Source organism: Lepidochelys olivacea (assembly GCF_965140295.1).
Source record: "Lepidochelys olivacea isolate rLepOli2 genome assembly, chromosome: 11".
Lineage (NCBI taxonomy): Eukaryota > Metazoa > Chordata > Testudines > Cheloniidae > Lepidochelys > Lepidochelys olivacea.
Window position 1 is genome coordinate 31,913,355 of NC_140421.1, and position 25,028 is coordinate 31,938,382.

General features: G+C 38.5%; 1 protein-coding gene across 1 annotated transcript in view; it reads right to left on the reverse strand.

The window, feature by feature from the left end:
• Positions 1-2,780: 2,780 nt before the first annotated feature.
• CCDC148 (coiled-coil domain containing 148) overlaps positions 2,781-25,028 on the reverse strand; it is a 169,599-nt gene continuing 147,351 nt past the window's right edge. The window contains exons 12-15 of the mRNA XM_084642703.1: positions 22,026-22,144; positions 14,209-14,326; positions 7,098-7,238; positions 2,781-2,971 (exon numbers count right to left, since the gene is read on the reverse strand). Of these exons, the coding sequence (XP_084498829.1) occupies positions 2,825-2,971; positions 7,098-7,238; positions 14,209-14,326; positions 22,026-22,144 (525 nt within the window). The 3' untranslated portion in view covers positions 2,781-2,824. The remainder of the gene's footprint in view (positions 2,972-7,097; positions 7,239-14,208; positions 14,327-22,025; positions 22,145-25,028) is intronic.

The window sequence follows — 25,028 nt, forward strand, 5'->3', positions numbered from 1 at the left end:
GGCACACAAATGTTTTTTCTTACCTTTACTTGCAACCTCTCTATACATATTCCCAACCCCAGGTTGAGAAGAACTGGTCTAGATAATACTTAGTCCTGCCTGAGGGCAGGGGACTGGACTAGATGACCTATCAAGGTCCTTCCAGTCCTACATTTCTATGATTCTAGGAGTCATCCGTTGCACAAATAAACGCAGAATTGTAATTTGGGCACAAACACTCAGCAGTCAAATCCAAATATTACATGTACAACATGCTAACAATAGGAGAGCATAGATACTGGAGTAGGAAGAAATGACTAAGGCACTGGACTGGGTCCCAAAGGACCCAGGTACAGCTCCTGGCTCAGACGCAGACTTCCAGTATGAATTTGTGCAAGTCACTTAATCTGCACTGTGCCTTAGTTCCTCATCTGTATAATGGGGAAGTACTTCCCACCTCATTGGGGCATTGTGAGTGTACAATCCATTAATGACTGAGGCATTCAGAGACTATGGTGATTAGGGACATACGTAACCAGATCAATAGGAAATTGCATACATCCTAATTTTATTCTAATATTTATTGCCCTTTAAAACAGCATGATCCATACAGTATGCGTATTTTATGTAAGGCTGAATAAGAAATTTCAATGTGTATATATTATTTGACAAGTAATGTAAAATGAAATAAAAAGACCATATTCTCAGTCATATGCAAACGGTTTCTTGAATGGTGATTAAGTTGCTAGCTGCATATTTGATACTTCTTGATTTCATACATTACATGCTGTGACAAAGTTCCTCCTCTACCTTGGTGGGTCTTGCGCTTATTGGCAGATTTGCTCGCCTTGGAGCTTCACGGCAGCCCTCAGTTTGGCCATTTTCATGAACTGGCAGTCCAGGTCAACTCCTCCTGTGTCTGACCAGGAGTTGGGAGGTTTGGGGGGAACCCGGGCCCGCCCTCTACTCTGGGTTCCAGCCCAGGACCCTGTGGAATGCAGCTGTCTAGAGTGCCTCCTGGAACAGCTGTGCGACAGCTACAACTCCCTGGGCTACTTCCCCATGGCCTCCTCCCAACACCTTCTTTATCCTCACCATAGGACCTTCCTCCTGGTGTCTGATAATGCTTGTACTTCTCAGTCCTCCAACAGTATGCATTCTCACTCTCAGTTCCTAGTGCCTCTTGCTCCCAGCTCCTTACATGCGCACCACAAACTGAAGTGAGCTCCTTTTTAAACCCAGGTCCCCCAATTAGCCTGCCTTAATTGATTCTAGCAGCTTCTTGATTGATTGATCTAGCAGGTGTTCTAATAGCCTGTCATCTTAATTGTCTCCAGAATATTCCTGATTGTTCTGGAACCTTCCCTGTTACCTTAACCAGGGAAAAGGGTCCTACTTAACCTGGGGCTAATATATCTGCCTTCTATTACTCTCCTGTAGCCATCTGGCCTAACCCTGTCACAGTGCATGTTATATACGGTTAGAAAAAGTGAAGAGTTATAAAAAATTACCTTTCAATTTCCCTGTCACGTAAATGAAACATAATCAGTTTTTTTAATACCAAAATACAGATCCTAGAGCTAAAATGACAGGTTTCAGAGTAACAGCCATGTTAGTCTGTATTCGCAAAAAGAAAAGGAGTACTTGTGGCACCTTAGAGACGAACCAATTTATGCATCCGATGAAGTGAGCTGTAGCTCACGAAAGCTTATGCTCAAATAAATTGGTTCATCTCTAAGGTGCCACAAGTACTCCTTTTCTTAGAGCTAAAATGTTATTTCTAATTTTATAATGTATTCTGAAGGACTACGTTGCAAAATGAAATTGTTTAGATGATTAGTTTGCAGTAAACATGATGCACCCAATTGGTTTCTAATTTTAGAGAAAGGTTAAGTTTCCTCTTATAATAATGAAGAAATAACAGAAGCATTTATGATAATGAGGTTTTTATAATTAAAAAAATCAAATTCTCAGGTAATATAACCTGATATGAAAGTTATGTGGGATGCATCTATGTACTATATTACCATCTAAAATGACTGTTTTGTAAAGTTACTTTAGGTTTGTGCTGCCAATTAACACAAAAAATATTTCTTCAAAATATTGTTTACCAAGTGCCAAATTGTATTCTGTGTGATCTGTGTGTGGAGAGCCCTCCACATACAGATCACACATCTTCTGCAGGGAAGAGACTCAACACTATCACACACCCAGTGGAGCCCTCTCTAGGGGACTGAAAAAAGAGTAAATCTGGGGGCAGGATCCCATATTATATAACCTTTCCCACAGAGTTTCATGGGGAATGCTCAGACGCTACTGTGGGCCAGGGGGAGAGTGCCTACAACTGGAGCCCCAAAGGAACCACACTGCCATGGTGGGAATGGGGAGCAGGCTTCCAAGGATCAGAACCAGCGAGGGGATATGCCTCCCATGGATCCCCAGAGATCCACCAGGTTTGGGGTTGGGCCCCACAGTGTTTATCATGTGGGAAAACTGCATCCCAGACATGATGCTGTGTGGGAATCTTAACAGAGGGTTCCATGCACAGAAACTCTTCCTTAAGCTTTTACATAGGAGGTTGATTTGGCTCCAGATAATTAGATTACAATCTCTTAAAGAACATGATGTTCCAAAACTTTATTCAAGATTGTGGGGGAGTATTAAATGGCCTACTGTGCATTACATAGGAAATACATTTATTTTTAAATGACCATACTGACTGAGAACTAAATAATTCTATGTAGTATCCTAAATTCACAAAGTTATCTAAATTAAAGAAGTTTATTAAAAATTTTCCTATTATAGTCCAGAGGATAGTAAAGAGTTCTGAAATCCATGCTGGATCCTACATTTTAAAGACTGTAGATTCCATGTCCCTTCTTGGAAGTTTCAGTGGAGGAATTTTTGGTAAAATCTCTTTAGCATAAAGACTTTTATGAAGTCCAGCTTCTCGAAGAGCTAGCTCAACACGAACTCTAGGGTCAGAAATGATCTGTTAAAATAAAATATCATAATGATGAACAGAAACAAAATATTAGTATTAATACTTTCTCAAAAATGTAACATATATATTTGTGTGTCTCTATAAATTACATAAAAACCTGTGCTAAAAGAACATTAAAGTTGGAAAATCAAGGACTCAAAAGATAGAAAATGTCAAAATTAACATTGCCTATGCAATCTTATTTCAGTCTCCTTGTACATATGCATAACCTTTAACTTCATGATCATATATTTTTCCCACAGGATCCCTGCTTCATGAGTTACTTAATATTGCTTTTTATTTTCTACATTTGATGTGTGGCTGCAAGACTTATTTAATGCATGCCATCCTAGCCCTGCACTGAAGATAGATTTACTAATTTCTTTCTGGGATTTCTATGGTGTTCACACCATAGTTATCTGAGTGTTTGACAAATATTAATCAATCTTCACAACCCCTTTGTGAGAAAAGGTGGTCGTGTTATCCCCAACTTCTATGACAAATGAGGCAGGGGTCCAACAGAAGACAGTATAATTCACTTCACAATCCTGATTTATTCCCAGAGTACCAGTGATTCTGAGCACTGAATGAGACAGGGGTCCTGTGGAAAAATTGTATGTGATCATGTAGTTAAAAATTATCATAATGCGTATGCAAAAGGAAATTTTAATTCTGGTATTTCCTAACTTGTCAGTGCTTGACTTTGTAACCTTAATTTTTTTAAAAACATATTTTAATGTAATTTCCTAATTAAAAAAACAAAACAGAAATTCCATCATATGGAACCATTTTGACTCCCAGCTTGGTCCATCAGCAAGGTTCAGATCTTAAAATTCACAGCACAGACCTCTTCCACTTGAATTAATGAAGTAAAAGGTAGCAGTAGGAGCCTGTTAACCTATATACGGACAGGTCACTGGGGTGGGGGTGGGGGGAAGATGAGATACACACTTTGCCAGTGGGTTTCACAGCTGTTTGCTGACAGCAGAGGAATGTGGAGACTGAGAGTACCCAGGCTCAATTTCAGGTGCTGTACTGGAGATTATATGCCCTCTGTTCCAATCCACACCCTTCAGCTCCTACTCCCTCTCTGCTCCTTATCCATGCTCATCCCCTGCCTCCTGCAACCCTCCCTTCACTCCTCAGACAATTACATTCCAGTGTGCCTTCTTCCTCCCCATTGCCTGGGGACTAGCAGTGGAGTATTGAGGGCACAGGAGAGAGAGCCACACTGTTCTCAGTTCTGAGCCCAGTACCACAGTGGTCTACAGTGTCAGAGAGGAGCAATTGCAGGAAAAATCCTGCTCTGCCCCTGCAGCCTGGGATAGAAAATGCTCAGTCACTCTGTGGGGACAAGCATAGTCTGGCTGGCATGTAGGAGCGGTGACAAGATGGAGCACACTCACTGCAGACACAATATTTGGATAATTTAGCTGCCACACTCTAACAAGTCTCTAGTGGCCATGTACAAACTGAGATATTACAGAAGCTTCTAACTTGGCCAAATTTGGGTGAATTTCCACATGGACAGCAAAGAGAACATCCCTGACATCAAGGTTACTGCCTGACAAATTTTGAGCCCTTTTTTCAAAATACGGAGGTACTAGAGCTTTTCAATGAGACAGTTCCAATTTTTTTTAAAAAGGGCCAAAACAATTTATTTTTCTTTTGTTTTCTTCTTGGAAGGAGCTGAACCATTGCTGCTTAAAAAAAAACTTAAAAAAAAAAAAGGGCACAGCTTATGGCACACTCAACATTGAAAAGTCCAGTCTGAATGCTTAAAGTTTGGCAAAGTTGTAAGAAACTGAAAACAAGGTCTCATAATGGAAAGTATCTAGCAGCCTTAACTAACAACATCATTTTCAGCAGATGCAGGGCTAAAAGTTATACTTCACAATTATATCAATAGTGTAACTTATGTTTTTAAACAGACTTTCCACATCATTATTCTAGAGCATGGATAGTGTTTTTAAACATATGGTTATTGCTTTTGGGGAAAAATAAATCAACCGATAATACTGTTGTACTACTGTTTAATTTCTATTTCAAGCAGAACTGGGAATGTCCTCAGCAATCTGATTCAAACTGAGAGAGTATCATTATTTTAATTTGGTGTTTTCCCTTTACACCTGACTAGGCTTGTAGAGGACCCATCCCAGACAATGGAATAATTTGCCGTTTCATTGAAAGATATCTACTACTTAGGGTTTTATAGCTACCCACCCAACAGGGACTCTTACTTGATGTAGTTTTCTATAAGGGCAGGAGTTTAGCCTAAAGATTTATCATAATACTAAACAGAGAAGGGGGAAGCAGAACAACAATCCTTCAGAGAAATGCAACATACATGTCAGAGAGTTTACTTTTTAATTTTAAAAATATTAACTAGATATTAGGGCTGTCAAGCAATTAAAAAATTGAATAATAGAATACCATTAATATAAATATTTTTGGATGTTTAACACATTTTCAAATATATTGATTTCAATTACAACACAGAATACAAAGTGTACAGTCATCACTTTATATTTATTTTTGTATTATAAATTTGCACTGTAAAAATAAAAGAAATAGTATTTTTCAATTCACTTAATACAAGTACTGTATTGCAATCTCTTTATCATGCAAGTTGAACTTACAAATGTAGAATTATGTACAAAAAATAACTGCATTCAAAAACAAAACAATTTTTATTTAAAACTTTAGAGCCTACAAGTCCACTCAGTCCTCCTTCTTGTTCAGCCAATCACTCAAACAGGTCTGTTTACATTTGCAGGAGATAATGCTGCCCGCTTATTGTTTACAATGTCACCTGAAAGTAATGGCACTGTTGTAGCTGGTGTTGCAAGATATTTACGTCCCAGATGTGCTAAAGATTCATATGTCTCTTCATGCTTCAATCATCATTCCAGAGAACATGCATCCATGCTGATGACGTGTTCTACTTGATAACGACCCAAAGCAGTGCAGACCGATGCATGTTCATTTTCATTATCTGAGTCAGATGCCACCAGCAGAAGGTTGATTTTCTTTTTTTGGTGGTTCAGGTTCTGTAGTTTCCGCATCGGAGTGTTGCTCTTTTAAAACTTCTGAAAACATGCTCCACACCCCATCCCTCTCAGATTTTGGAAGGCTTTTCAGATTCTTAAACCTTGGGTCGAGTGCTGTAGCTGTCTTTAGAAATCTCACATTGGTACCTTCTTTGCATTTTGTCAAATCTGCAGTGAAAATGTTCTTAAAATGAACAACATGCTGGGTCATCATCCGAGACTGCTATAGTATGAAATACATGGTAGAATGTATGTAAAACACAGAGCAGGAGACATACAATTCTCCCCCAAGGAGTTCAGTCACAAGTTAATTAACACATTATTTTTTTAACAAATGTCATTAGCACGTCCTCTGGAATGGTGGCCAAAGCATGAAGGGGTATACAAATGTTTAGCATATCTGGCATGTACATACCTAGCAATGCTGGCTACAAAAGTGCCATGTGAATATCTGTTCTCACTTTCAGGTGACATTGGAAATAAGAAGCGGGTAGCATTAACTCCCATAAATGTAAACAAACTTGTTTCTCTTAACAATTGGCTGAACAAGAAGTAGGACTGAGTGGACTTGTAGGTTCTAAAGTTTTACATGGTTTTGTTTTTCAGTGCAGTTATGTAACAAAAATAATTTACATTCAAAAATTGCGCTTTCCACAATAAAGAGATTGCACTATGGTACTTATATGAGGTGAACTGAAAAATATATTTATTTTGTTTATCATTTTTACAATGCAAATACTTGTAATAAAAATAATATAAAGTGAGCACTGTATACTTTGTATTCTGTGTTGTAATTTAAATCAAAATATTTGAAAATGTAGGAAAAGCGTCCAAAATATTTAATAAATTTCAATTGGTATTCTATTTTTTAACAGTGTAATTAAACTGCGATTAATCATGATTAATTTTTTTAATCGCGATTAATTTTTTAGAGTTAATCGCATGAGTTAACTGCAATTAATCAACAGCCCTAGTAGTTTCTCTCCAGTATTTCTGGTTTCATATGTGACAATAACTTTCTATTATTAATCTTTCTGTTAATGGAATATTCATTTGTACACAGACTATACAAGATAGGCAATTACCTGTTCTTCACTGTATGTACGTAATGTAAACAGTGGTCTTTGAAGAACACATTCTTCTTCAGTTCCAATGCCCATTTTAGCTTTAGATGCCACTGTATCAGCCATCATTCTTGCTGGATCAATTTCAGCAACAATAGCAACCTAAATAACATTACATGAAAATACTTATTAGTCAAATAGTTGATACTATCTAACTGGAATGAAGTGGACTGGTGTGGAGAAAAGTTCCTTACCAACAACAGGTTTCAGAGTAACAGCCGTGTTAGTCTGTCTTCGCAAAAAGAAAAGGAGTACTTGTGGCACCTTAGAGACTAACCAATTTATTTGAGCATGAGCTTTCGTGAGCTACAGCTCACTTCATCGGATGCATCCGATGAAGTGAGCTGTAGCTCACGAAAGCTCATGCTCAAATAAATTGGTTAGTCTCTAAGGTGCCACAAGTACTCCTTTTCTTTTTACCAATCACAGTTGTCCTTTAAACATAGTCCTTGTGCAGCTCCACATTTGTGAGATGTAAGTGTGCCCATGACAAACTTTGAACCACTCTGAAAAGCAATGCAACCTCTGTGGGTCTAAATGATTGGTCTCCAGGCTATAAAGAGGATGTGTGACCTCAGCTGCCCTCAGTTCCTTCCACTGAATCCAACAATCTCAGAAAACTCTGAAGAAGCAGAGAAATGGGGCGGCCACAGGAAGTGAGAAATGTGGAAATGCAGGAGCAAAACAAGAGTTATTGACAAATAACTCCTCTTTCTCCAATAATTTCCTTTCATTATGACTAGTAAACTAGCTATTTAAGAGAGCGAAACTAGCAGTTCAATCCCCCAGGAGGGGGACTGAGAAGGGTTAATTAAACAATGATTGCAGAGCTGATCTTCTAGAACAGGCAGCAGGGTGAGCTTCCAAATCAAAAGAGTGGTCCTGCTGAAAGATATGTCTAGATACCCACAAATGATAGCTTTGCTTAATCTCCGCAATGGGAACAGTACTGGCTGGAGCTTTTGGTAGAGGGTAAGAGGATTCATGAAAATTTCACAGAAAGTCAAATGTGATATATAAGGCAGGCAGCAGTCTGACAGGAGTCCTGAACACGGTGGCAGTCAATCTTGTTCAAGTTCTAGTCAAAAGATGGAACAGCTTATTGGACTGACAGAAATACATACATATGTCCCTTCAAGATCCATCATAAGATGACATCAGGCAGAACACAATAGAAGAATCTTATTGAGCAGAAATAGTTGCTAAGGGATAATAGCATAGATCCCCTGACTCCTCTGAACTGAATTGACTAGTCCAAAATTTCAACATAGGCATTCACAAAAGAAATAACCTATTGATTACAGCCTATGCAGAGATCATTGTCCACTTCAACGAACAGCAGGCTCCCATAGACTCCTTCCTGCACTGTAGTAGTTTGTTCTGCAGTCCTTCACAGCACTGAGCACCTGTTCTCAGCAATCTATCACTATCTAGGCCACTAAGTGATGTAACTACAGATCTGGGCAGCAAATCAATCTCGTTTTTAGGACAGTCTCCTCAGATCAAAACTACTCAACCAGAGAGGCCTCTCCTTGGATCCATGATGCTTCTTATAGCATTTGGATGACAGCACCACCACCTGGTGCTGAGACAACTCATCTAAGCCAGATCTTGTTCTTGGGCAGCCAAGAGAAGACCTATCGCCTCAGTATTTTATTATTTATTTTACTTTTATTTTATGTATTTCATATATACAATTCCCTCAACTGAGTGAGTGCATTGTATATATGAGGGGAAATGATGGTGTCCTTGGAGCTCTAAGGAAGATGTAGGGACTCTTTCCAATCAAAACCAACAACCAAAAAGTGATGAAGGAGATGAAAGAAGTGGACTAATAACTTAGTAGTTATATTAAGTAACAGTCCCTACTTACCTACATGTCTCCAGCTTTAATCCAGACCACATCACATGATCCACTGTCTACAGCCAAGCTCTAAGATACAACCGCATTTGCTCTGATCCCTCAGACAGAGACAAACACCTACAGAATCTCTATCAAGCATTCTTAAAACTGCAATACCCACCTGGTGAAGTGAAGAAACAGATTGACAGAGCCAGAAGGGTACTCAGAAGTCACCTGGTAGGATAAAGATATTCAGGCCTGTCTGCAAAGGCCTGTACTTTAAGAATTTAGGTGTATTCTTATCACTTGGCTAGTTCTAGAGGTATAAAAGAAAGAATCAAAATCACTGTCTGCTGGTGTAAGGGCCTTCTCTTACTGTGACAGTCTGAGGCCCTGTTCTTAGGCTAAGGCCTTTGGCTAAGCAGCAGAGGCAGCCATAAGCTAGGAAGCGAACAGTCACATCCTCACATTCCAAACTAGTCACATTGAAATAAGGTGCTATTGGGCTGTTAGGCACTATCAGGACAGGATTGTATTCCTATCACCTCCAGAGAAAGGGAAGTGCCTAGAAAATGTAAAAGGAAACTTAGTTTGATAGCATCCTGTCTGGCAAGAACTCACTTATCAATAGCTGGGATGTGAAATCCTCACTTCTATATTGTTTTGTCATTATAGTTCCCACTTTGCTATTGTTTGTCTGTATAATCTCTCTGGTTCTGTGATTGTTCCTGTCTGCTGTATAATTAATTTTGCTGGGTGTAAACTAATTAAGGTGGTGGGATATAATTGGTTACATAATCATGTTACAATATGTTAGGATTGGTTAGTTAAATTTCAGGAAAAATGATTGGTTAAGGTATAGCTAAGCAGAACTCAAGTTTTACTATATAATCTGTAGTCAATGAGGAAGTGAGTGGGTGTGGGTGAGAGGGTGGGTGGGGGAGGGAAATGGGAACAGGGAATGGGGGTAAGAAAATTGTAATCATGTTTTGCTAAAGGGGGAAATGGGAACAGGGAATGGGAGTAAGGAAGTTGGAATCATGTTTGGCTAAGGGTAGGAATGGGAACAGGGACACAGGTGTAAGGCTCTGTGGTGTCAGAGCTGGGAAGGAGAATACTAAGGAAGGAAACTGGAATCATGCTTGCTGGAAGTTCACCCGAACAAACATCGAATTGTTTGCACCTTTGGACTTCGGGTATTGTTGCTCTCTGTTCATGCGAGAAGGACCAGGGAAGTAAGTGGGTGAAGGAATAAGGCCCCTAACATCACATACTACAAGACAAGCCCAATAAAGAAAGTAACAGAACGTCACTGGCCGTCACCTACAGCCCCCAACTAAAACCTCTCCAGTGCATCATCAAGGATCTACAACCTATCCTGAAAGACGATCCCTTACTCTCACAGACCTTGGGAGACAGGCCAGTCCTCGCTTACAGACAGCCCCCCAACCTGAAGCAAATACTCACCAGCAACTACACACCACACAACAAAAACACCAATCCAGGAACCAAACCCTGCTACAAACCCCAGTGCCAACTCTGTCCACATATCTATTCCAGGGACACCATCATAGGACCTAACCACATCAGCCACACCATCAAGGACTCGTTCACCTGCACATCTACCAATGTGATATATGCCATCATGTGCCAGCAATGCCCCTCTGCCATGTACACTGGCCAAACCGGACAGTCTCTATGCAAAAGAATAAATGGACACAAAACTGACATCAGAAATCATAACATGCAAAAACCAGCAGGAGAACACTTCAATCTCTCTGGTCACTCAATAACAGACCTAAAAGTGGCAATTCTTCAACAAAAAAACTTCAAAAACAGACTCCAACGTGAAGCTACAGAACTGGAATTAATTTGCAAACTGGATCCCATCAGATTAGGCCTGAATAAAGACTGGGAGTGGTTGGTCATTACAAAACCTAAACTTAATTTCCCCAATACTAATTTCTCCATACTGTTACTCACACCTTTTTGTCAACTGTCTGTAATAGGCCATTCTCTTACCACTTCAAAAGTTATTTTTCCTCCCTTGGTATCCTGCTGTTAATTGATTTATCTCGTTAGACTGACCTCAGACTTGGTAAAGCAACCCCCATCCTTTCATGTATTTATACCTGCTCCTGTATTTTCACTCCATACATCTGATGAAGTGGGTTCTAACCCATGAAAGCTTATGCCCAAATAAATTTGTTAGTCTCTAAAGTGCCACAAGGACTCCTCGTTATGTTAGTCCCTACTTTATTAAAGAGTCAAATCTAATTCTTCTTGCAAGGCAGTATAAATCACAGTTTCTAGACAATTTTTATGTAGTTTCTTTGTGCTGTAGTACATACAAGTGGCCTAATACTGTTTTGTAAAAATACAGCAAACTGCATGAAGAAAAGTCAATCTGAAGTATCATATAATTGCTGACACCTAATCAGATAACTAATGCAAGCAAAAATATTAAAACTGTACATCTCTCTTTAACCAAAAGGTGATATCCAGTTTCACCATGTCAAAAAGATAAACTACTGAATGGACTTTCTAAATATATTTATCTGCTCCAGATAAAAACTAAGGGATCTATTTCATGGAGTAAGACCCTACCAATATTGGGTGAAGATGGAGAAAAATGATTGATTTGAGGAATAGTTAAGGTGGAACTGTGTCATCGTCATCAAAAGCCTTTTTGGAGACATTTTAACCTTGATGTACCAGTCACAAGCATGGTGGTAGCTCAGAGAGTTACTGCCACCAAGAAAATATACTTTCTTGTATGTAACCAATGCCAATATGATTCAACTGATTTAACCAAGTATGTTTGGAACATACAGTAGAATGCCAGAGTAATGATCCCCTCGGGAACAGAGGTTGTTCCTAACTCTGAAATGTTCGTAACTCTAAACAAAATGTTATGGTGGTTCTTTCAAAAGTTTACAACTGAACATTGACTTAATACAGTTTTGAAACTTTACTATGCAGAAGAAAAATGCTGCTTTTAACCATCTTAATTTAAATGAAACAAGCACAGAAACAGTTTCCTTACCTTGTCAAATCGTTTTTTTAAAAAAAACTTTCCCTTTTTTTTTTAGTAGTATATGTTTAACACAATAGTGTACTGAATTTGCGCTTTTTTGCGGCTCTCTGCTGCTGCATGATTGTGTACTTCCGATTCCAAAGGAGGTGTGTGGTTGACCAGTCAGTTCAGAACTCTGGTGTTCGTAACTCTGAGGTTCTACTGTATTGATATCCCAAAATAATGTGGTTATTCTAGCAGAATATTTTAACTCAATCTTAAAAAAACTTCAACAGGTTTAAAAAAAAAAGACTGAAATAGCAGCCAATTGAACTTTGAGGCTCATTTATCTGTAAACCAGCTCTGAAAAATGTAAAAGGAATGTAATGAGGACATTTTGGCCAGAAGAGAACAATCTAGCCTAGGCCTGCCCTTTTAAACTCAAGAAAGTAAATTCAATCTGTATCTCTGTAACTAGCTGGCAGGTTCCAGAAACCTGTACAGAAAGGCAGTGCTCGTCTGAGTTACCCTAAACTCTAGTGCTAGAACCATGCATAAAGTGTACTCATGCTGGCAAAAGGATCTTGCTAACTTAGATCAAGACATAAGAGGATTTTGGGCTGTTGCTCTGAGTAGAGACAACTAAGGACTAGGACAGAGGAGGTCCGACAGTTTAAGTTGATAATATCCCTATATTACTAAAGTTCTGCAGGAGGTCCAAAAGGAGCGGAAAACATTCCATTTGAAATCAGTTAAACCACTAATGTCAGTCAAGTTACTTTTGTACATAACTGTTTGCAAGATTAGTATCACAGCTTGTATCTGTGCAGACAGACAGATTTAATTTTTCAGTAAATAACCTTACCTGAGGCAGAGAAATGCATAGGAATGTCTACACTGCAACTAAAAACCCTTGGCTGGCCTGTGCCAGCTGACTCGGGCTTGCAGGGCTTGGGCTAAGGGGCTGTTTTATTGTAGTGTAGAATTCTGGGCTCAGGCTGGAGCCCAGGCTTTAAGACCTGCGAGGTGGGAGGGTCCCAGAGCTTGGGCTGCAGCCCGATCCCAGAAGTCTACACTGCTATGAAACAGCCCCTTATCCAGAGCCCTGCGAGCTTGAGTCAGCTCGCACAGGCCAGCTGTGGGTTTTTAGTTGCAGTGTAGACATACCCTCAGAGCCTCATTTACAGACCTTCAGCTCTGCAGGATCTTCCTTCCTTGTAGACTTTGTAAAACCTGCAATTCCAAAGTCTTAATTCAAAAAATTTATAAGGCCATAAACAGGCCACTCAGGCCTGGGTCACACACTGCATTGGGCTGCCTATGCCCCAGTGCAGAGCATGTGCTGGGGGTGGGGTCATAGGAAATTCTGCTATGATCATTCTGGTTTGCATTGCAAATCGCAGGCTACCCTGGGGAGGCTGCTCTAACACTAGGGCTATCTGAGTTACACTGGGTGCTGTTTTGGCCCCCAGAGTAGCCCACAACTGGAAAGACACAAAAAGTGGTTTAAATAAACTTTTTCCTGCTCCCCGCCCACACTCTGGGTTGCACATTCTAAGCTGCACTTCCAGGAGTACAGCATAGAATCTCAAATACTGGATTTCCCTTTTATTCCTTGAAGACAAAAAACAACGGAAGGAAATTAAATTAAAAATAAAATTAAATGTAACATAAATGTTTCAAAGACATATGTTCAAAGGTTAGGAAAAGAAAAAAATAAAGTTATCGCAGTAAATTTTACTTGGTAACCTTGGATAAGTGCTGTCTGGAATAGAGTTTTTTCATAAACTGCACCAACTTCATAGAGAGTTAAACTCAATCCTGTGCAGAGAGCCAACCCAGGGCCTATGAACCACTTACGCTCATTTTGGGGGCTTAAGTGGTTCATAAGCCTCGTGCTGGTCCTCTACACAGGATTGAAACTAAAAGGAACAGCAACAGAAGGAAAAAAGGGTCCCAACTCAGAGAAATTAATGACTATCCACTTCCAAATGTCAACAGATTCTACTGTGTCATTTAATATGTTAATGATCATATTGTCAGAAGTACAAAACACAAAGGGTGTGTAATGTGGCAGAGATCATGTTACTGTGAAAACCGTAACTCTTTCATTCCTTGATTGCGGAAGGATTGCTTTTGTAATGTGTTATATTAATGTAATTTTATGTAGCTTAATTGTATATCTAAATACTATGCACAGGAAACAAAATCACCTGTTGCCTGAGGGCTTCAAGACGTCTCTCTCTTTCTTCTTTCTCATGGGCTTCTTGAAGGGACAGTTCTTTTCTCTCCATCAGGCGTTTTCCCAACAGTTCTTGTCTAAACTTAACCCTGTACAATAGAGCATATATATATATGATGAAAACATTGGGCAAGTTGTATCAAACTGTGGTTTCAACGTTTCTGCTTGAAAACCAGGGTGAAATTCTTTATCTCTGTTTCATGAATAATATGAGGTTTCCTCAAAACACCTGAAACTAACTCATTTAACTATTTTACCAGAGTTTAAAGAATGGATAATTATCCATGAATATTCTCACAATTATCAGAACACATTTATGGATGCTAATTTTTGTCCAATATTCTCTATAATGTATTATTTTTCTTCCATTTTCTTCACTAACAACCTTAAAAGAAATGCACTCTGACATCCAGACATGACAGCAAAAACATGACTCTCCCTATCCTTCCTCTTTCCATTCAATAAATAGGCAAGACCTCTAATCTTGCTTCTTGTAGAAGTAAGTAAAGCTACTGAATGTATTGCCCTAAAACAGCAGAAACCTGCTTTGTCTTTTTGCATGAGGTAGCCTTTTCCCTCCCCTTTATTCATTGGACAGACAGACACACCCCCCTCTTCCTCAAAACTTTTAACTTCCTTTTGGGATATGCAGTAGGAAGCACTGCAAAAAAAGTGGGGATTTTTAATACCTTTACTCTTAGAAAAAGAAAGAGTTTATTAAACTCAAAGGAGAGCGTAACTTGTAGTGTAAATTGCAAGGATTTGGAACAAGCAGCCAGTTAACCAGGCAGTTACAAAAGACCATGGCTGCAATGATCCGAGAGCAATTAACAGGACAAACTGGTATGACCCAAGAAGATGGTACAATATTACTCAAGGATGCACAAGACACTCTCTAAATTTGTTTCAGAGTGGTAGCCGTGTTAGTCTGTATCAGCAAAAATAACGAGGAGTCCTTGTGGCACCTTAGAGTCTAACACATTTATTTGGGCATTATTTGTTTATTTGGACAAATTTGTTCTTGTTGTTCCTGTATTTTAAATAGGTTCAGACTCACAACACAGGCCTTGGCAATATTTTTGTTTCAAGGTGAAAGCCTAATCTACTTAGTGAGATGACATGAAAATCTCTTAATAAAAATTCAGAATTTTCATTTTTTTATGAAAAATGGCAAATGATAAAATTAGCATTTTATTGAAAGCCTTTCATGCAGCTTTAAATGCTTGCACTACCATACGGTTTCTAAAATTATCCAGTGCTATTAAAAATGAGGCTCAATGACCTGGAAGTTGCCAGGAACTACCAAATTAAAAACTTAAGAGACATGTATCAAGGCCTGATTTTTAAGTGACTTGTCCCTACTGTAGTCATTTACACATGTATAAAGTGAGTGTGAAACACTATCACAGCAGAATGCAAAATTCATGTAAGACTCTACCATTCACTTTGCACAGGTGTAAATTATTGCATAATGTGCAAAGCAGTGGAGAATCAGGCCCAAAGTTTCTGTTTCTTGTTTTCTGACCAAGCAAGGGCTGAAAGTGTTGAAGAAGTGGCACTCCTAGCTCATGAGAAGAAGAAAGAAGAAATATTTTCATGATCATATTATCTTGAGAAGATCATCATGTTGTTCATGCTGTCCAGTCAGGAGCAGCATTAACAAAGATCTTTAGCTTCCTGGTCAGAGGATAACAGTAGAGATATGAAAGCTATATACACAACAGGGAGGAGTTTTAATATGTAAATATATTCTCAGTTGCAAATAGTATACCAAGTTTAGAACAGCTTAATAAATATTTTATAGTTGGCTTTAAGTGTTTCACTTCTGCTGTAACTTCACAGTATCCACATGATACTGTAGTATTTTTGTTATACTTAACATTTTAACTACTGTTATTTCAAAGTAAACTTTAATTTTACAGCAAAACATTTTAATGTTTTAATACTCAATTTTGACTTCAATAAAATAGTAAATAACAATTTAGTAAATAACAATTTTAATAAGCAACAAGCTGACAAATGAGATTAGCTAATTAGTTTCAGCGGAGCTACCTCTTGAAGTATTGTGGGTACACACTTATGTAATTTCTGATAAGCATAATTTCATTAAAATTCTGTTTTCAGACACTGTCATAACTATTCAAGAGGAAAAAACTAACATGCTTATTATAAAAGTTTTAACAGCACTTTTGAAAATGTTTGTAACACATGTTTTTTTCAGACTATAATCAGTTATTGTTTGTTACTGTGATTAGTATAAATATGTCATGTATACTGTGGGTACATGTAGTGTTTATACAAAAGGACGTAGCTCAGAAGATGTTTCCATATCTGACACTCACTTTTATGACCTTGCCAAGTCCTTGGATATCTGGCCCTAAAATACATCACATGTCGGGCCAGGTATTCCATAAGTAGCCCCTTGCTAGCATCCATAAAATTTATGGGCCAAATCTTCAACTGGTGTAAATTGTCAACTGAAGTCAATGGAGGTATGACAATTTACATGAGCTGAGGATTCGGCCCGATGTGTGTACAGGGAAATCGGTACAGTATTTGCACATACAAGTACCCATTTGCACTTTCAATGGACCAAATGCTGATACCCTTGTTGATACTGAGTAACCCATTGCTCCACAAGTGGTTCCTATTGGTTTCAATGGGATTACTTGTGGAGAACGATACTATTCAATGTCTACAAGCATAACCTACCCCATTTATCTCACATGTATATGCAAATGCAGGTTTTGTCTGGGCAAATGTGGGTATGCAACTCAGTCTCCACTTGAACATTTTTCTTATTAGGTTTCTGTATTTATGGTGGGAGTCTCTCTCATTGTGGGATAGTTACCCTTCAACAGACTATTATTTACAAAAAGAAGCTACAATCTTCCTTAAAAAATTAAATAAGACTATTAAAGTTTAGTAGTCAGTAGCTGTGCACTATTGTTCTATAATCTCTTTCACATTCCTTTACTTTCCGGTCTTTTTAGAGCATTTGTGTAGAATGAACATCAAAAGTTTAAAGAAAAGGAGTACTTGTGGCACCTTAGAGACTAACCAATTTATTTGAGCATGAGCTTTCGTGAGCTACAGCTCACTTCATCGGATGCATACTGTGAAAACTGCAGCAGACTTTATATACACACAGAGAATATGAAACAATACTTCCTCCCACCCCACTGTCCTGCTGGTAATAGCTTATCTAAAGTGATCATCAAGTTGGGCAATTTCCAGCACAAATCCAGGTTTTCTCACCCTCCACCCCCCCACACAAATTCACTCTCCTGCTGGTGATAGCCCATCCAAAGTGACAACTCTCTACACAATGTGCATGATAATCCAGTTGGGCCATTTCCTGCACAAATCCAGGTTCTCTCACCCCCCTCCCAAAAACCACACACACAAACTCACTATCCTGCTGGTAATAGCTCATCCAAAGTGACCACTCTCCCTACAATGTGCATGATAATCAAGGTGGGCCATTTCCAGCACAAATCCAGGTTTTCTCAACCCCCCCCCCACAAACTCACTCTCCTGCTGGTAATAGCTCATCCAAACTGACCACTCTCCAAGTTTAAATCCAAGTTAAACCAGAACATCTGGCGGGGGCGGGGAGGGTAGGAAAAAACAAGGGGAAATAGGCTACCTTGCATAATGACTTAGCCACTCCCAGTCTCTATTTAAGCCTAAATTAATAGTATCCAATTTGCAAATGAATTCCAATTCAGCAGTTTCTTGCTGGAGTCTGGATTTGAAGTTTTTTTGTTTTAAGATAGCGACCTTCATGTCTGTGATTGCGTGACCAGAGAGATTGAAGTGTTCTCCGACTGGTTTATGAATGTTATAATTCTTGACATCTGATTTGTGTCCATTTATTCTTTTACGTAGAGACTGTCCAGTTAGACCAATGTAAATGGCAATGGGGCATTGCTGGCACATGATGGCATATATCACATTGGTGGATGTGCAGGTGAACGAGCCTCTGATAGTGTGGCTGATGTTATTAGGCCCTGTGATGGTGTCCCCTGAATAGATATGTGGGCACAGTTGGCAACGGGCTTTGTTGCAAGGATAAGTTCCTGGGTTAGTGGTTTTGTTGTGTGGTATGTGGTTGTTGGTGAGTATTTGCTTCAGGTTGCGGGGCTGTCTGTAGGCAAGGACTGGCCTGTCTCCAAAGATTTGTGAGAGTGTTGGGTCATCCTTTGGGATAGGTTGTAGATCCTTAATAATGCGTTGGAGGGGTTATTATAACATTCATTCATCAAGCCCAACTTGATGATCACTTTAGATAAGCTATTACCAGCAGGACAGTGGGGTGGGAGGAGGTATTGTTTCATATTCTCTGTGTGTATATAAAGTCTGCTGCAGTTTCCACGGTATGCATCCGATGAAGTGAGCTGCAGCTCACGAAAGCTCATGCTCAAATAAATTGGTTAGTCTCTAAGGTGCCACAAGTACTCCTTTTCTTTTTGCGAATACAGACTAACACGGCTGTTACTCTGAAACCTATCAAAAGTTTAGAGCTTCAAACAATGAATGATTCAGCAGTCTGCTGCAGTGAATTACACTTTGATTTTCTATCAGAACAGAAAACTATCAAACGAGGTACGAATAATTGACACTACCCCACAACATGGATTTTTTAAAAGTTTTAAATAGTACAGCAATAATTTTACATTTCTACATAAAGTCAGAAATTGTAACCTCAATAAGCGTCAAAAGTGAAGTACTTAGTCTTTAAGAGGAAAAATATCTTATTTACAGTCAGATTCACTGGCACTCTCTGGTAATGCAAAGCAGCTATAAATCTGGTTTACCTCATGCTTTGCAATACAAGCAGCTACAGCACACAAGTAAACCCCTGGAATATAGTCGTAACATGGTACAGGATCATCCACGTTTGAGATGAAAAAGACTGATCTAGCCCTTCTCCCTCTCAATGATAATTTCATAGGCCCTGTTATCCAATTTTAACTTTAATTCAGAAAACTTTAGTTTTAAATACTTTTCCCATCCCATTTGCCTGCTCCTATTTTCATGTCTTCTTCTTTGCCACCTCTTGTATTTAGAATAGCCAGACAATTCGTGTATGCCAAACACCTTTCCTGTCCTCCTTAAAAATCTACTGAAAATCCATTAGATCAGCAAAACATGTCACCTATAATGACCACTATGTCTGTCTAGTACTGTATTGCTCTGTATTGTCCCCATTCTTAGTTTTTTAAAGCCCAATCCTACAAAGACTCTAGGACTACTCCTGCTTATAATTAAGCACATACCTAAGTCTTCACAGCATTGTGACCCTTAACTGTAAACTCACTGGGACATGTATTTCATTTTAGCTTGGCGTACTTACACTGTAGAGTGCCAGGCAGCACACATGCGGCACTACAGGACTTAATAACAGTAACACCTCTCTTTCCTTCTTTGATTAATGTTAGTGAAGAAGTCTGAAGAGGAAAAGAACTACACAATTCCAAAGAATGAGTATCCTCAACAAAGAGTAAGTAATTTTTCCTTTCCTTACACTGTTTTATCATGTATAGTATGACAAGTCTGGTAAACATAAAGTTGAGCATTTACTTACTTTTGATTCATAATCTCACCTCTATTATTTCTTTACTGTATTGTGCCATTTGTTTATTTGGTATGTTATTAGCATAATCCTTTCCTACTGTATGATGCTATATAACCTAATAGCTATAGCTTTTAAAAACACATTAGAAAATAACTCATGCACTGCTTATGTATCTTTTGTAATGGATAGTAAATTGCTCATAAATACAAGGATTAGATTCTGGTATGTTGTGTGGCTGTTTTATACTGCACTATCACTGGAATCAGGCTGCATCACTGACATAGTTGGCCTTAGCAGGATCACCTCATTGTACAGCGGTCCTCGTATAGCACAGAGTCAACACAACAGCTTCTACACATCCACCTTCTTGCTGTTTTGTTTTTTAACTACTGCTGGAAAACAGAATACAGCCTCTCTGCCCTTGACCCTTAAATAGCCTCGGGCAATAATTTCAACTGGATCTCAATCTCAAACATTCATGGCCTTAGGTAAAGCACAAGATTAATGGCTTCAGTGCAGTCAATTAAATGAAAAGCCATTGCAGGTGTGTTAAAGAGGCGGCAAATAAATATACATAAGTAAAGAACACTGAGGATGTGGAACAGAGGACAGAATGGTTCTCATACTGTGACAGACTGACAATATCCTGCATGAAATTTATTGAAATAAAACTAATTCAGTACGGTTTAACTTAACATCTTTGGAGTTCATTGTATTGAAAATTCAATTGAATGTTATTGTGGAATTGTATGAATTTCCATGGAAAGGGTAAATAGGAGAACAGCAGGGGGGTAATTTGGCAAATTCACTCAGGTTTTAGCATCTCCAGAGAAGCCACCGCTGTGGAAGGTGAACATATACTAATTCAAATTGGATTCCCCAGGAACCAACAGACAAAGAAAGGGGGTTTTAGATAAATAGCCTTGTTTTAAACTGGCTCCTGGCTTTCTTCCTGTTCCAGAAAACGGACAGGACCCTGGTCCACAGAGGGCCCCAATCCTCAGGGCAAAGTTGTCTATACTATCAAACTAATAAATTGCAATGCATGTCAGACATATTTTCTTTTCTCATTTTGAACTATACTGGTTCCAAATTGTGGAGAAACTATAAACAAGATGCTCTTTTTTCTATATGTTGAAAATGTTAAAATAATTCTTTTTGGATGGGGAAATCCACCCAGATCTACTGAAAACCTCTCTTTGGAGTGGTATAGTATCATATATGAACACAATAAATATCAAGATTCATATTGTTAATAGTCTTTACATACGTAACATTGTAAGTCTAGCATAATGACAGGTTTCAGAGTAACAGCCGTGTTAGTCTGTATTCGCAAAAAGAAAAGGAGTACTTGTGGCACCTTAGAGACTAACCAATTTATTTGAGCATAAGCTTTCGTGAGCTCCAGCTCATGCATCTGATGAAGTGAGCTGTAGCTCACGAAAGCTTATGGTCAAATAAATTGGTTAGTCTCTAAGGTGCCACAAGTACTCCTTTTCTTATTGTAAGTCTAAATTTTCAAAAGTAGCTGGTAATTTTGAGTGTCTTAATTCTTGGGCATCCAACTTGAAACACCTTAAAAGGCTATCACCTTGACTTTCGGAGTGTTGGGGCTCAACATTTTCTGAAAATCAGACACTTCCCCCTTTTTGAGTGCCTAAAAAAAAATGCCCCAAAAATCAAAGTATACAAAATCACTAGTCATTACATTTTGAAAATGTAAGCCACAAGTATGTATACGTTAAATAATGTATCTTTAAGGCAGGAAATCAATTCTATATAAATGTCTCCCATTACCTGTCTCTCAAATAGATTAGAAATAGTTCTATGAGATGGAGGAATGAAAGGTGTCATCTACATGAAACTACAATGGAGTCAAAGGACTCAGTTATAAATTGTTGAATCCTGTTCTAGTTGCAACAATTTGCAGTTCGCACCAGTATAAAGCCTTGTATAATATGGTTTAGTTCATATGTAGACACAAATTGGGCCAGGGAACTGTGTTGCTATTGTGTTCCATAATCCGGTTGTAACTATATGGCAGGACAGGGTTCCATTGCATAATGGGAAAGAAAAAAAAGAACAATCAATTTATCCCAAATTTGAGGCAATTGAGCAAATCGGATCAGGAATAGTTACTCATTCTTGCCTGTTGATCATCTATTCACTTTTCAAGGTTTTTTGTTTTGTTTTGTTTGTTTTAATACCTTTCTTTATCTTTAGTTGCTTGTTCAATCATTAATTTCTTCAGTTCTGCCAGACGATGTAGATCTTTCTCTTCCATTTCTTGCCACTTGCGTTGTTTTTCAGCCCAGTATATTCTCACCTGGAGTTTGTATGAATGAAATATACAGATTAAAACAACAGAACACTTATAAACCAAGATACAGGCCAGCAAAGCAAGAGTAATGCCAGGGAAAACCTGACATCTTGGGTTTTGTAATAATATGTATATTTTAGAAAAGCATATTTGCCTAGTTAGGAAATATTAACAAACTACACTCTAAACATGAAGCTGCAAAAACTGCTTTTGAGATGTAGTAGGAGCAGAAGAGAGTTTGTGGGAACCCCCCATTCATGAAGAGAAAAATTTCCAACTGGTATGTTTCCTTTCTTTTTCCATCCTATCCAACAACAGCAACTACAGACAGCATTATTGCTCCCCCTACCAGGGAGCAAGGAAATAAAATACATGGCAATCAGAGCACCTCATTCCAGTTTGTATCAAGTATAGCTCCAAGTGGCAGTCCTCCAGGGAAGGAGCAAGGAACATAGGATGAGAACTACGACAAACAGAATTACCAGTGAGTAATTTTTTCTTGTTACTATGGCCCTCTTCATCTGTTCTACCCAGCAATAGCAATTACAGAAAGCAGACATCCCATGAAATAACTAAAGAAGATGGATGGGCTTTCTTCAGATGCTTGGAGCGTCAGACATGTCCTCACTGACATTGATTTTGGTCTGACTGGTAATGCCAGATAAAGATGAAAGGAATAGACAACAGTCTTTCAAATTTAGGTACAGAACTGGAATTTCAATGATGCAGAAAATTCGCATGCTACTTACTGAATGAAAATCAGCTCTGTGTAAGCTTGAAAGCTGATCTCTTTCACCAACAGAAGTTGGTACAATAAAAGATATTACCTCATCCACCTTGCCTCGCTGAACAGCATTTAGTAACTTCGGATATATTATTTTGTCCTAGTCAAAGGCTAATAGGATAATGTCTGATCCACAGAGGTTTTTGTGTTCTACAGTCCATTGTTGCATTAACCATCAAGACCAGTGGTTTTCAAACTTTTTTCATTTGCGGACTCCTATAAAATTTCAAATGGAGATGCGGACCCCTTTGGAAATCTTAGACATAGTCTGCGGATCCCTGAAACCACTGTTCTATGGTAACACCAATCTTGAAAACCACTGTTCAATAGTAACAACAACCTTTCACAGACCCCTTAGACATTAAACTGAAATTAAAATTGTAAATATGTATCAATAATTTAATGAAGGAAAATTAATAAATCATAGAATCTTTATATAAACACACAACTGTCTGAAAACAAGGAAATTCAAAGTTAAGGGTACATTTTAAATAAAATTATTTTAAAATTATGGAAATACAGAGCTAAGGTATCCCAAATAACTTTAGCTTTGCTCTCTTGTGCACTTCACTGTGAGAACTCTCCATGTAAAGTTCATATGTATCTTATACTCTGAGGCTCCATGGGAGTGAACCTCAAAAGGGCTCCGATCTGCAGATATTCTGTGCATCAGCTGTGTACCAGAGTCCTGCTTCTGCACCACCTCAAGTGAATGGGAGTTTTGCTATGGACTTCAGTGCAAGCAAGAGCCAAGTTCTGTGTAGCTTAGGAACTCCACAAAACAGATTACACAAAAGAGCTCCAGTCATGGATCTTAGGAGCTCCACAGAATATCCATACAGCTTGGGACACAGACTTTTAGTTATTATATACATTTTTAAAGTCCTCATAACTAAAACATCTAAAATAAATGTTAGTCATTTCAAAGTACATCAAGTCCCTGGATAAAGAGGAAGAAAATCTCTAAATTCACCCCTTCCCCTGCCCAATCCCCAGTGTGGAAGGCGCTAACTTAAAAAGGAAATAGTTTAGATGACCATTCCTTGCAACAGAACCTCTATGAAATGGCAATAAAAGTAATACATTATATGTCAAAGAAATACTCTAGTTTTAAGCTTTTGTAGAAGGCTCCAGTTTGCAATGGTTTTCAGGGCATCAGCCCCTTTAAAATGAGCAAAAAGAAAAGGAATACTTGTGGCACCTTAGAGACTAACCAATTTATTTGAGCATGAGCTTTCGTGAGCTACAGCTCACTTCATCACTTCATCATGCAAAATGAGCATCCGATGAAGTGAGCTGTAGCTCACGAAAGCTTATGCTCAAATAAATTGGTTAGTCTCTAAGGTGTCACAAGTACTCCTGTTCTTTTTTTGATACTAAAGAGGCATTCAGGTGGCAGGGGATCAGAAAGCAAATACAATTTTTGTAATGGCTGGAAATTATACACATTTACCCCCTGAAAGGCTGTCTCGAAACTAGGAGCACTTTTCCTGACAAAGTTCTCCTAGTTTAAACACAACTGTATCATATTGGTATAGTAAAATCACTCCCCATGAATGAAACAAATTGGTATAAACACAGCTTTGTGTCTATACTAGGAGCTTCAGTTGGCACGTTATATGTCAGTCAGGGATCACACCTCTTCATACCTGTGACCAACAGTTATGCCAGCAGAAGTCTGTAGTTTAAAAAGACTAAACCAATACCTAAAAGCAATAATAACCTAGCCTCTGGGAAGAAATATCAGAAAACATCTGCCAGAGCCAATGTGAAAGAATGCAGGAATCGCACAGTATAGAGAATCTTGAAAAGTTCATCTTGTACATTTTTGAAATATGCTTAAAATATCTACAGATAATGACTAGAACATGCCTACACAGTGTATATATAATCCTGTCTCATCGAAGTCAAAGGCAAAACTTGTCTGGACTTAAACAGCACCAGGCTTTGGCTCAAAGTGCATATTTTACATGCTTATAAATATGACCTCATAACCACAATTGAAAATGACAAGTTCCCAGAATAAAAGAAAAAAGTTAAAGGATCTGAGACAAGAGGGAAAACATTTTTTCAAGTGCTTTTGTCCCACTGTTACACTAACTGCAT